Source organism: Phyllobates terribilis, unplaced genomic scaffold, assembly GCF_046119375.1.
Source record: "Phyllobates terribilis strain yellow unplaced genomic scaffold, ASM4611937v1 Scaffold_4__5_contigs__length_816908805, whole genome shotgun sequence".
In the NCBI taxonomy this organism is placed as follows: domain Eukaryota; kingdom Metazoa; phylum Chordata; class Amphibia; order Anura; family Dendrobatidae; genus Phyllobates; species Phyllobates terribilis.
In genome coordinates this window covers 401,932,302-401,946,848 of record NW_027362764.1, presented here as the reverse complement: position 1 = coordinate 401,946,848, position 14,547 = coordinate 401,932,302, and the positions used below count along the sequence as shown (strand labels likewise).

The 14,547-nt window shown below is 44.2% G+C and overlaps 1 protein-coding gene across 23 annotated transcripts in view; it reads right to left on the bottom strand.

Annotated features, from left to right (window-relative positions):
- LOC141265438 (NFX1-type zinc finger-containing protein 1-like) overlaps positions 1–14,547 on the bottom strand; it is a 391,532-nt gene that overhangs the window by 305,208 nt on the left and 71,777 nt on the right. For all 23 annotated transcript variants that reach the window (XM_073678542.1, XM_073678541.1, XM_073678522.1 and 20 more), the window contains exons 3-4: positions 8,397–8,441; positions 431–484 (exon numbers count right to left, since the gene is read on the bottom strand). In XM_073678542.1, coding sequence (XP_073534643.1) covers positions 431–484; positions 8,397–8,441 — 99 coding nt within the window. The remainder of the gene's footprint in view (positions 1–430; positions 485–8,396; positions 8,442–14,547) is intronic.

Here is a 14,547-nt window from a genome sequence, read left to right as displayed (position 1 = left end):
ATTCCAATGTCAAACTTATACTGCTATATGCGTATAACGATGGTAGGCAGATAAGTATTCATTATTGCTCCGAAGATCGAATTTTGTAGCTATGGGCCATGGCTACCACAGTAGAAGAATGATCAGAACACAAAGTGTTGAATGTTACACATGCTAAAAATGTGACTGACAGCCAGGCAGCTGCTGTAATGGCTGGTATTACAAAGAAACCTTTGATCCTGGTTGTTGCCCCCTTAGATGCTACGGTCAATGGTGATCACATAATCACAATAATAGGTTGTCACTGGGTGGCCATATTTAAAAGAGATTAATTAGAGAAGACATGGTACATATATTTTTAGCACACATATAAGCTTAGTTATAGTATTACAATGTTGTGAGGAGCCAAGTAGCGAGCAGCCATAGAAAAAAAATGGAGCACTATACTCACCGTGCATCCCCCTTCCTCCCGCACTTTGGCCTTGATGATGGGTGTGTTGACCACCTGCAGAGAAAAAAGTCTGTCCATTAAGATTTTCTAAGTTTTTCACGTAGTTTAAAAGTGTCTTGATTTTAACTCTATACTGCAGAATGTTAACTATTAATTATGGTTATTCATTTTTACTCTCCACTCCGTACTGAGTATATTTGCTGACATGGCATTTAGGTTATTCTTGTACACTTAGCTCAGGTAGATGGCAGTGCCATATGGACTTTAATGAATAGACATAACAGGTGTTATGTGAGACATATATATTGCTACAGGACACTCGGTGGGTGGGAGGGGGTCTGGTCATTCTTCACGTGACACTCTTGCTAGTTGGGGTCTCTACGTCCAGAAGCTGGTCGGTGTTCCTGTCCAGATGACATTTTGGGCCTACACACACACAGAGACTAATATATGCTCCTGGAGCCTACGATATCCTGGATAAGCAGCTGACATGTGCTCCTATTCCAGCAACATCTTGGGCCATGATATTGATATGGACAGATGCAAACTTCCATTCAAAATCCAGGAAAAGATGGATGAACTTCAACTAATCTAATGAGCTAATTATGGACAAATGGACAATCTCTTTGTAACTACTTCACATATTTTATGTTTTGCTGCAATGATTCTTTTTGGTGAACATTCCAATAAATCACTACATTTTTTTATAAGAATTTTAGTGACATTTTCTTTGGAGAATTGCATCTGGTAAGATGTCCTGAATAAATAAATACCTGAAATATGTATATCTGACACTGAATGACATATATGAACATAATCTGTGGGGTCTATTTTCAGTAAAATACCAGACAAGACCATTTCCTCATCAATTGTCCTAAATGTCCCAGGCGACCTAACAAGGTGTTGGCGGTAGTAGGGGATTATGATAACACAGACGCTGAGTCTGAAGTTTCGGAGACCAGTCTACATCTAAATGCTGTTTTTCCCCCAATATTGATGCTGACTTCCCCTACAGACCAAGGGGAGAAATATTCACATTGTTCTCTTCCTATTCAGATTCAGTGGGAGGGATAGTGGATACCAAGTTCTGCCATGATAGACTCTGGAGCAGGTGGGAATTTCATGGATTCTTCTTTTGCCAGGGAACATGGTATAAAGACCCAACTAAGAGCTTCACCAGTCACTATGGAAACGGTGGATGGTTCCCCCTTAGTTTCTGGACCAGTAGATTGGGAGACAGTGCTTCTGGAGTGTAAGATGGAACCAGACCATCAAGAAACACTTTCATTCATGTTAATATCTTCTCCTCATTTTCCTGTAATTTTAGGAATTCCCTGGTTACGGTCACAAAATCCAAACATCAATTGGGAAACCAAGGAGATATCCTTCCTCCCGAAGTGTAGTCCTACCATCAGTCCAACGGTAGCTACTCTCCCTCTGGTTTACCAGGAATTCTCGGATGTTTGTGACAAGAGGAAGGCAGATCAACTTCCCCCACATAGACCGTATGACTGCCCCATAGAATTGCTTCCTGGGGCAGCGATTCCTTTCGGCCATGTTTACCCGCTGGCAGCTCCAGAATTAAAATCATTGCGAGAATATATAGATGAAAATTTAGCCAAGGGGTTTATCCGATCATCTTCTTTACCAGCGGGAGCCCCTATATTCTTTGTAAAGAAGAAGGATGGGACTCTAAGACCCTGCATTGACTACCGGGAGTTAAATAAGGTAACCATTCGTAACAGGTACCCGTTGCCGCTAATTCCGGAATTGTTGGAAAGAGTTCGCCATGCCAAAGTATTTACCAAATTAGATCTTCGCGGGGCATATAATTTGCTCCGTATATATCCCGGAGACGAATGGAAGACAGCTTTTAGATGCCGGTATGGACATTATGAATATTTAGTGATGCCATTCAGACTCTGTAACGCTCCTGCTGCTTTTCAACATTTAGCCAACGATATTTTTAGGGATTTATTGGACCAATATGTGGTAATTTACCTGGATGACATTTTGATCTTCTCTGATTCCTTACAGGAACATCGGTAACATGTTAAGACCATGCTTAGACGTTTGAGAGATAACCATTTGTACATCAAACTCGAAAAGTGTGAATTTCATTGTTCCGAAATTCAATTTTTAGGCTATATTATTTCTCCTCAGGGATTGAATATGGAGTCCAGCAAAATCCAGGCAATCTTAGACTGGCCGGTACCAGGAAACATTAAAGAGGTACAACGATTCATTGGTGTCGCTAACTTTTATAGACGTTTTATCCGAAATTTTTCAGAAGTTGTCCGTCCCATCACTCTCCTCACCAAGAAGGGGGAGAAGTTTGTATGGTCTTCGCAAGCTCAGGGAGCCTTTGATCGCCTCAAGGTTTGTTTTACCACTGCTCCGATATTCATGCATCCGGATCCTGCACTGCCTTTCATCATGGAGGTGGACGCTTCTGACTGTGCATTGGGAGCTATCCTCTCACAACGTACCGGAGACAAAGGTTTGCTGCACCCGTGTGCCTTCTTTTCTCGTAGGTTATCTTCTGCTGAACTGAACTATGATATTGCAGATAAGGAACTTTTGGCAATTATTTCCACCTTTAAGGAATGGAGACACCATTTGCAGGGAGCAACTCAACAGGTAATAGTACTCACGGATCATCGTAATTTGGAATTCCTTAAGTCTGCCAGGTGTCTTTCTCCTCGACAAGCTAGGTGGAGTTTGTTCTTGAACCAGTTTAATTTTATTATTTCGTACCGCTCAGGTTCACGTAATGGGAAAGCTGACGCATTATCCCGAATCCATACGGTGGACTCCGTGCCTGGGACCCCGTCTAAGACCATCTTGTCTGATGTCAATTTCGTAGGAGTGCTCCAGGGCCGAGACTTGTGGCAGGAGATCAAACTGGCCTATGACGGTGACATATTTCTTGCTGCTCCACCTGACAACGTGAATCTTGTCCTTCGGAATGGTGTGTGGCTTAGAGATCGATGTATTTATGTCCCAGAGGCTGTGAGACTTTGAATTCTCAAATTGGTCCACGACTCTGTATTGGCTGATCATAGGGGGGTACAGAAGACGCAGGAATTTTTAAGTCTTTTTTTTGGTGGCCTACCTGCTTGAAAGATGTGAACGACTATGTCCGCTCTTGTGAGGTTTGTGCCCGGTACAAAGTTCCTCGCGTTTCACCTACTGGCCTTCTTAAACCGCTACCTGTACCGTCTCACCCTTGGGGGCCTATTTCGATGGACTTTATTGTGGAGTTACCCACCTCTGGCGGTAAAAATACTATTTTGGTGGTAGTAGATCGTTTAACCAAGGCTGCTCATTTCATTCCATGTACCAGTCTTCCCTCAGCTACAGAGACAGTGGATCTGGTTATCCAGAACGTTTTCCAGCTGCATGGGGTACCAGATGAGATCATTTCTGACCGGGGAATACAATTTACCTCTAGATTTTGGAAAGGATTTTGTTCTGCGCTCCACATTAATGTTTTCTTGTCTTCTGCATACCATTCTCTGACCAACGGGCAGACCGAACGGACAAATCAAACCTTGGGGCAATATCTATGCTGTTACGTCAGTCACTTGCAGGACGATTGGCTGAAGCTACTTCCTTTAGCGAAATTTTCGTACAACAACTCTCAGAGCAGTTCCACGAAGGTAACGCCTTTTTTTGCCAATCTGGGATATCATCCAAATATTTTGCCTAGGTCTCCGGTTGCTATTTCGGTGCCAGCAGTTGAAGACAGAGTGGCGGTGTTGCAACGTAATCTTGAAGTTTTGAAGGACTCCCTGACCGTAGCACAGGAGCGTTACAAGAAGTCGGCCGATAGATTCCGGAAACCGGCACCTATGTATAAGGTAGGAGACTCTGTTTGATTGTTAACCAAGAATCTAAGATTGGGTGTTCCTTTGCCGAAACAGGGACAGAAATTCATCGGTTCATTCAAGATCACTGGGGTTGTGAGCTCTGTTGCCTGTCGGCTGAAGCTACCACGGACTTTAAAGGTACACCCAGTATTTCATGTTTCTTTATTAAAACCGGTCTCTCCTAACAAGTTTCAGGGACGCATCGTATATCCCTCTCCACCAGTGTTGGTTGATGGTGAAGAACAATTTGTGGTACAGGATATTGTTAATTCGAGACTTCATAGGAACCGGCTTCAGTATCTAGTTAGATGGCAAGGTTACTCTCCCGAAAACGATTCTTGGGAACCAGAAAGTAACATCAATGCTCCCCTGAAGGTTGCTCAATTTCATCGGAGATACCCGGACAAGCCTGGTCCAGGACTGTCCGGAGGCCGTCTTTAGGGGGGGAGTAATGTCAGTATTCCGGGTTTTCTAGGTAACCTTGTGAAGGATTTTGCCCTTTGTTAAGATGGAGTTTGCTGTTTTTGTGTGCGACTGCCCTACTTCCTGTTCGTTTGTTTAAAACCCAGCTCAGGTGCTGGCTTCCTTGCTGGAGTATTCTGCTTCCTTTTCCCTTCAACCCAGCTGCCTTGTCCTTCTATTACCTCCCAGATCTTTTGTGGATTTACTGGGAGGGTGAATAACCAGGTTTATCTTCAGGTGTTTCTCAGCAGCAGTGAGCTTCTACCCCTGTGTATGTAAGCTACACTCACTGTGTTATCATTAACCTGTTGACTTTGGAATTTAACCGTTGGTTCACTGTACCTGGTAAGAACCGTATTTCTGAACTGTGTTGCTGTTTAACCCTTCGTTCACTCCCTCCGGTGAGGGCTGTTGGAACTATTACTGGAATAATACGTAAATGTGAACTTGTTTCTAGACTTCACTGAATGTATGCCGCAACTGGGATTAACTTGTGAACTTGTTCCTGGACTTCCCTGTGTCTAGTGCATACCTGGATCTGACTCTTACTACACCTGCAGTGTTTGAATCAAGCCACGTTACCAGTGTGTCAGACTTACCTTGTGATCACATTTGTGTGAAGACTCCGTCGTAAGAACCTTGCCGACTTTGCTATATAGGTTTCAAGGACTTATATCACTGGACTTGTTTCATTGCATGTCACTACGGGTTATTTGTATATTGTTTTTGGGTGTTATTGCTGTTGCACAAATACACTATTTGCATTAAAAGAAACCCGTCTCTGATTGTTCATTGCACCACGCTATCAGAATCCTCGAGTTCCTACAATAGTATAAAGGCCCCGTCACACTAACCGACGCTACAGCGATCCCGACAACGATACGACCTGGCAGGGATCGTTGCTGCATCGCTATGTGGTTGCTGGTGAGATGTCAAACAGTCAGATCTTCCCAACGATGCAGCAATGATGCGGCGACCCGTAACGATCTGTATAACGATGCACGCCTATGTGTTTCTGTGTCTGAGTCGTCAACAAGGTCGTTGGTAAGGTGTCAAACACACCAATGCATGCTACCCAGCGGGGCCTCAATGATCAAAGAAATGTCCAGACCATTCCGACACGACCAGCGATCTCACAGCAGGGGCCTGGTTTATGCTAAGTGTCAAACATAGGGAGATTGCTGCTGAGGTCGCTGTTGCGTCACAAAACTTGTGACTCAGCAGCGATCTCGCTAGCGATCTCGCTTAGTGTGACGGGCCTTTACAAAAAGCCTGCCAAGGCTATATACCTATTAGGCCAAAGGTACGGTCAAATACATTCCTTTTCAGTTTGTTACTTATAGGCAATAATACTTTGGTATTCTGATTACAATAAAGTATTAGAGAAGCCATCAGACAATTGCACTGTGAAGTCTCTTAGTGGCACTAAAAAAATAACTAATTTAGGGTTAATAAAGTTTTATTTTTTAAAATAGGCAAGTATTTTTAATGTCTTAGCAATGAGGAAAAAGGAAAAGCTGCACAATCATATTGGCATAATTGTGTCTAAATAACAGGTTGCATGTTCCTTCTGCTATATACCGTATTTTTCGGACTATAAGACACACTTTTTTCCTCCAAAATTTTGGAGGAAAGTGGGGGTGTGTCTTATAGTCTGAATACTAGCCATAGTATATACTATATACTGTGGGTGGTGGGGGGGCTGGGAGGGTGCGGCAGCGGGGGATGAGTGGGGCACAGGAGGCAGGAGCCGCCTGCTGCAGCCTACGCTGTGCCCGCTGCTAAAGAAAATGAATATTCATTGCTCCCCAAGCCCATGGGCATGGAGAGCAATGAATATTCATTTTCCTTAATAGCGGGCACACTGTTGGCACAGCGCGGCTCCTGCTGCCGCTCTGCAGTCAGTGTGCCCGCTATTAAAGACCCTGAATATTAACTGAATATTCATGGTCTTCAATAGAGGGGACACTGACCGCAGAGTGGCAGCAGGAGCCGGGCTGCGGCTACAGTGTGCGCTATTGAAGAGAGTGAATGGTCCCTGCTCCCCACGCACACAGTCCTGGCGTGGGGAGCAGTGACTATTCCGGCACAGCATCTCACTGTGAGGGCTCATGGCAGGGACGCCATGCGTGGCTCACACAGTGAGAGCGTCGGCAGCAGAGCAGGACCCAGCGCTGGAGGAGAGAGGAGGTGAGTATAACTGTTTATTTTTGTGTGCGCAGTGTAATGGTGATCAGTGGGGCCAAGCATTACCCGGATGGGGATTAGGGGGGCCATGCATTACCAGGATAGGGATCAGGGGAGCCATGCATTATTAGGATGGGGATCAGGGGGGCCATGCATTACCAGGATGGGGATCAGGTGGTGCCATGCATACCAGGATGGGGATCAGGGGTGCCATGCATTACAGGATGGGGATCAGGGGGTGCCTTGCATACCAGGATGGGGATCACATGCATACCAGGATGGGGATCAGGGGTGTCATGCATACCAGGATGGGGATCAGGGGTGCCATGCATACCAGGATGGGGATCAGGGGTGCCATGCATTACCAGGATGGGATCAAGGGGGCCATGCATTACCAGGATGGGGATCAGGGGGGTCATACATTACCAGGATGGGGATCAGGGGGTGCCTTGCATACCAGGATGGGGATCACATGCACACCAGGATGGGGATCAGGGGGGCCATGCATTACCAGGATGGGGATCAGAGGGTGCCATGCATACCAGGATGGGGATCAGGGGGGCCATGCATTATCAGGATGGGGATCAGGGGGGCCATGCATTACCAGGATGGGGATCAGGGGGTGCCACGCATACCAGGATGGGAATCAGGGATGCCATGCATGTCAGGATGGGGATCAGTGGTGCCATGCATTACCAGGATGGGGATCAGTGGTGCCATGCATTACCAGGATGGGGATCAGGGGTGTCATGCATACCAGGATGGGGATCAGGGGTGCCATGCATACCAGGATGGGGATCAGGGGTGCCATGCATACCAGGATGGGGATCAGGGGTGCCAAGCATATCAGGATGGGGGATCAAGGGGTGCCATGCATACCAGGATGGAGATGAGGGGTACCATACATATGGGGATGGGGGGCACGTATAACAGGAAGGAGGGGGACATATATACCAGGATGGGGGATATTAACAGAATTGGGGGACATTACCCCTATAACAGTGTCAGCAGCAGACACCCTCCCCCTTAACAGTGCATGCACATGGCCACATTTTTTGCTTAATTTTTTTTCTATTTTCCTCCTCTAAAACCTAAGTGCGTCTTATGGTCCCATGAGTCTTATAGTTCAAAAAATACGGTAGGTGGTGCAGGTATTCTTTCACTTGTATTTTTAATGTCTATTAGAAACAGTAAGTAAATTATTTAAATTATCTTTGCTACATTTTGTATTCTGTGATAGGTCCATATTAGAAATACATGTGGGTCCTGTGCCACCTTTCTAAATGGGTCCACATATACATAAATAAGGTGTGCATAGTGTAGATTGTGTAGACTGAAATTTCACACTTATGAAGGAGATTCCTGCTATGAACAGCTGTTGTACATATATTTTTTTACAAAACAGGAGCTGGTAGTCAATAAAGGATACCGAGGACTATACTCACCTCTCCCACCAACATTTTGCCCTTGATGTCGTGTGTTCTGACCACCTGTATGGAATAAAATGGATTAGATATTAGTAGTGTATAGATAACAGTTATTTTCACAGAAAAAACATTTTTTTAAGGGTACGCTCACACTGGGGTATGTTCTCTCATGCGAGAGAATCAGGCCGATTATGCTAAAGACACTCGGCTCAAACTCTGTCAGAGTTTTAATCGAGTGTCATCTGAATGTGATCTGATTCTCTCGTAGATCTGTATATATAGTATAACATTGGGCCGAGTGCTATGCAATTAAACATCGGATAGCACTTGGCAGTGTTATACACCAGTGTGAGGGTACCAAAAAACATTTTTTCTGGTGGCAAATACAGTATAAAATGACTAGCATTTTAGAATTTTCATATATAGCTCAAGTAGTCCCTTAATTTTTTGGTCAGATGACCTGTATGGTGTAGGGTAGCTCTCACAAACTGCTATACATATACTTGATAGTGATCGCAGAAGCACAGAAGCTTTGCTCATGAAATCACTGTAGGATCGAAGCAAAGATTAACAGCTATGTTCCTGCTGTAATGGTTGAGATTAAAGAAAATTTTCACAGTTATGGCCAATAATATGTTGCTTTTCATGTCATTTCTGATGCAATAAAGCATTACAGAGTCAAATGATCACTCTGTGAAGCCCCCTACAGAAACAAAAAAAAATTAAAGAAAAATTAATTTAAAAAAAAGTGTTCACAATAAAAAACAAACATTTTTCCCATAAAAAGTGTTGTGATTTTGCAAAACAACTTAAAAAACACAGGTATATAGTACTGTGGCAATTGTATGAACTCATATAATAAACATAAAGCATTACTTAAAGCACACTTTAAATGACATAAAAAAATGCAAATAAAAGTTTGGCAAGTTGCATTTTTCCATTTCCTATATAAAATAATACATGTTATTCATTAAGTATATGTACTCTAAAATAGCTCAATGAAAAAACATTAGTCATACCATGAAAAATAAGACCTATTGGAAGGAGGTGACATCATTTTCATGTGAAAGTAGTAAATCATAGAAAAAAACTAAAGTAAAGTATTGGGGGGAATTTATTTACCCATATGCCAGTTATGTCGTAAAAAAGTTACAAACTATAGTGGCACAACATAATTAGTGCAACTTTTTTGCTATTTCAGCCTCTCACGCCACTTTTCTAAACAGTGGGTTGGGCTTATTCCAGAAAGTGGCATAAAGTATAGTGCAAATCTACTCATGGCTTGCATAGATTTGATTTTCTACCACATGCACAGCAAGAAATGTGTTTAATTTATTAGGTTGTGTAATCCTTTTAACAGATTAGTGTGCTTTTTATTATGACTAGCCCAAAATATAATAGCGGACAAAATGTGACAGGGTCACTCTGGCTGTCACTTTACCACTGACTAGTGTACACCATAAACATTAGAGATCGTGTCCTGGCATTACTTAACACATTTCAATAACTTTCCAAAATTCCATTGTAAAACATTTATAGCTATGATGACCACCGCTAAAAGAAAGAGGAGGAGAGTGTGATGCTAGTCACTATTCATGGACAAGCCTTGAGACTTGGGTAGTCAAGAGGTCCAGGGTCAGATATCAAGAGGGCTCTTCATATAAAAAGTTGTAAGTGTCACAGGTGTATCAGGGTTGACAGACAGTCATACAGTGTCCGGCTGTAGAAGATCCCTGCGTTTTGGCCTTACAAACATCTCCCTGATCCTTTTACGTTTCCTCTCCCTTTAGGACCCAGCGGTGATCCTCATCTTGCCTGGGGATTATACCTTTCCCTTTAGGACCCTGAGCTATCCTCACCTTTCTGCTGCTAATCAGAACTTCCTTGCTGTGTTCGTAAATACACTCAGATTTCTCAGAGAGTTGATGGTGATAGCGTGTTATACCTATTCAGGCGTGGGATTCTAGTAGTCGGCTAGAATTACCTTGGAGTACCTTCGTGGATTGTTGCTGTGCTTTCTCTGGTGTCATCTTGGAGCAAAGTGTATTCCCCTGTTTGTTTCCCCTGTGTGTACTTTAGTTGGTAGTGGGGCTGACTCAGTGCTCACCCCTCCTGCTCCCAACCTAGGGCCTAGCCTTAGGGTCAGCTAGGGCCAGGTTTCCTAGCGATAGTTGCAGAACCTGTTTAGTGTCTATAGGGGAGTCAGGGTTTGTTGTTTAGATCTGTTTAGGGGTCTCCACTCTCCCTTTCCCTAGTTGTAGGGCTCCCTCCCCTTTTTCTGTCGTTATTATCTGGGTTCTCTCCATACCTAGCGTGACAGTAAGTCAAAGGCATAGTCAGGTCACAGTCCAAGGTCAGAATTTCGAGTACGTAGCAGTTCAAGACAAAAGGGAAAGGCAAACAGATGGTCAAAGGCAAGGTCCAAGGTTGGGCAACAAAGATCAAATACAGGAACACAGAGAACAGAGCAAGCGCACACCATTTGAGCAAAGCTACAACTGGCATTAATTGAAGGCAGAGAGCCAGCTAAATATCCAGGTAATTGCTCGAATAGCAGACACATCGAGCAAGAAAGTCCCGGCACTCCCCAGCCTTGATTGGATTGCTGAACTGTCACTGAACACTATGACAGTTCAGCACACCCCAGCCTCTGATTTGACAGCTGAGCTCTCCATCACTATACTGACAGCTCAGCATGCCCCTGTCCTAGGTTGGATGGCTGAACTGTGACTCAGTGCTTCCAGAAGCACCGATAGGTGGAATCGTGACAGTACCCCCTGGTCCCCAGGTTTCACAGCAAACCTATGATGGAATGCCCTGACCAGCCAAACTGCCTTCATGGAACGAGCAGGAACCCAGGATCTCTCTTCGGGTCCATAGCCCCTCAAATTAACGTGACATTGGAGAGAATTTCAGACCCTTCGAGAATCGTTGATCTGGCCTGTCTTGGGGTTAACCATTTAACTGATGGATTGCTTCCTCCAAAAAATGTCTCCAGTTCTCAAAAGATAATTTGACAGCTTGCAGCTCGTGATTCCCAACATCAAAATTTCTCTCAGCAGAACAGAATTTCCAGAGAAAAATGCACATGACCGCAAGTTGGTGATAGTTTTGGACCTTGAGATAAAACAACCCCTACCCCGACCTCTGAAACATCCACCTCCAATATGAACAGTTTCTGGAGACTGGGTTGGATTAAAACTGGAGCAGATGTGAAACACTCTTTCAATTTATAAAAGGCCCCAATAGCATCCGGCGACCAAACCTTAAGATCCACCCCCTTATGTGTGAGATCAGTAAGAGGTTTAACAATCTGCGAAAAAACCCTATTACATTTTCTATAGTAATTGGTGAATCCTAGAAAACGTTGCAATGCTTAAGATCACGAGTTTGAACCCAATCAATTATGGCCTGCACCTTCCCAGGATCCATCTTAAACCCCTCAGCCAATACAATGAACCCCAGGAACGATATTTCTTGAACAGAAAAAGTATATTTCTCCAATTTAGCAAACAAAGAATTTTCCTTAAGCTTTTGTAAAACAAAACGGACATGTTCATAGTGGGAATCCAGATCAGACAAAAAAATTAGAATATCAACAAGGTATACCACAATAAACCTTTCAATACAATCAGAAAAGATATCATTCATAAAGTTTTGAAAAACTGCTGGTGCATTGGTTAACCCAAAAGGCATAACAAGATTTTCAAATAGGCTCGCAGATGTTAAAAACTCAGTTTTCCACTCATCACACTTACGTATGCGTATCAAATTATAAGCCCCTCTAAGATCAAGTTTAGAAAACAATTTGGCCCCCGTAAGCTGACTATATAGATCAGGGATGAGTGGAAGTAGGTAATTATCCTTAACTGTAATTTTATTCAATTCACGGAAATCGAGGCAAGGACGGAGACCCCTATCTTTTTAACAAAGTAAAACCCAGCAGCAACTGGCAAGGAGGAATGACAGATATGACACTTCAGTAAACTTTGGTTTACATATTCTTTCATGTCGGTTCATTCAGGACTTGATAAATTGTTTAGGAGAGCTTTAGCTAATTAGGAATAAGAATAAAAATGACGATGGGGAGGTAACACCTCTGCCTCTTTTTCTAAGACCACATCTCCGATGTCTTTCAGGTACCCAGGTAGACCCACCAGACCAGCTGAGAGAATTTGTACAGAACTGAGACATCTCTTATGGCAATTGGGGCTCCACTTAACAATATCCTACCGCCACCAATCAATAACAGGTTTGTGAGTACGCAGCCATGGAAACCGCAATACCAACCCAGCAGGTAAAATGTCCAAAACATAGCAGGAGATGGACTCAGAACGAAGTGTTGCCACCTTGAGTGTGAATTCCACTGTTACCAGCTAGACAAGGTTTTGGAGTAATGGTGTCCTATCAATGGCACCAATTTAAATGGGTCTTTCCAACCAAACTGTCCCTAATCCTAATCTCAGAACCAGTCCTGAATCGATGAAGTTGGCTGCAGACCCACAATTAATGAAATCTAACACTAATAATGACTGGTTTTGGAAAGGTAGTCCCACATTCAGCAGTACTTCATCTGAGGAGTAAAAAGGTACCTGGAAGTCTGGGTGACCCCCTCGACAAGCACCCAGACTTAGGAATTTCTTGACGGATTATTTGCTTGAGGACATATCGAGCAGTCCTTGAGAAAATGCCCAGTGCACCCACAGTAGAGGCAGAGTCCAAGATCACACCGGCGTCTCCTTTCAACGGTCCGAGAGCTGGCGGCTCCAACTTCCTTTAGCTTCGCCTCAGGTATGTGGACAGACTCGGGGGAGAATGACTGAAACTCCCTGTCGCTCCTCACACCTCTCCCGAATCCTGTGATTCAACCGAATGGCCTGAGTCATGGCCTCCCCCAAGGAACAGGCTAGAGTATGCAGAGTCAGAGTGTCCTTATATGTATCCAAAAGGCCTTGGCAAAACTAACAACTGAGAGCTGCATCATTCCACAGAACTTCAGTGTACCATTGCCGGAACTTGGTACTATAGTATGTTTGCCACCACAACAGGGGTTCTGTCACATTCATTGTAAATTAAGTCAAAGGCATCAAAAAAAGCATCAACAAATGACCGTTCTGGGGCTTGTGGGGACAAATAAATTGGCCAAATCTGAGGACCCCCTCGTAGTAAGGACATGATTATTCCCATCCGCTGGTAACCGGGGTCGCAGGGTAAAATAAATAGCCTACAGCTCTCCCTGAACACTCTACACTGATTTTTCTCCCTCGAAAATTTAGAACAAAGGGCCATTACTGGTTTGGGAGAAACCAACTGCACATCGAAAGATAGCGGCGTCAAAGCTACTGCCAGCAGTGGAGGGCTCTGGGAAATACTCATCACGCTAGAAAACTGACCCTGCAATGTTTCTAGTTTCATGTGATTCCTGGCCAGATCCTGAACCAACTTGGTCAGAACTCATCACCTGATCGCACAGTGTGTAAACAGGATCAATACTGGTGGAGAAAAAAATGTCAGGCCAGTTGTAATGTGATGCTAGTCACTACTTGTGGTCAAGCCTTGAGGCTGGGTAATCAAGAGGTCTGGGGTCAGATACCAAGAGGGCTCATCATACACAGAGGGGTAAGTCAAAGGTGTAGTCAGGTCACAGTCAGAGATCAGAACTCCGGGAAGGTAGCGGATAAAAATAAAAGGGAAAGGCAAACGGATGGTCAAAGACAAGGTCCAAAGTTGGGAAACAAAGATCAAATACAGGAACACAGAGAACAGGGCAAGACCACACCATTTGAGCAAAGCGACAACTGGCACTAATTGGAGGCAGAAAGCCAGCTAAATAGCCAGGTAATTACTCGAATAGCAGACACATGGTTGAAGCCCTGGCACTCCCCAGCCCTGATTGGACTGCTGAACTGTCACTCAACACACTGACAGCTCAGCGCGCCCCAGCCTCCGATTGGACGGCTGAACTGTCCATCACCATGCTGATAGCTCAGCACGGCCCTGTCCTAGCTTGGACGTCTGAACTGTCACTCACTGCTTCCATACAAACAGATAGGCGGAATCGTGACAGAAAGGAGGTCACACACTGCAGCCGCCACAACCCCTGTGCACAGAAATTGCTATCTCACAATTAAAGGGAATCTGTCACCCCCTGGGAGATATGAGACCTCTT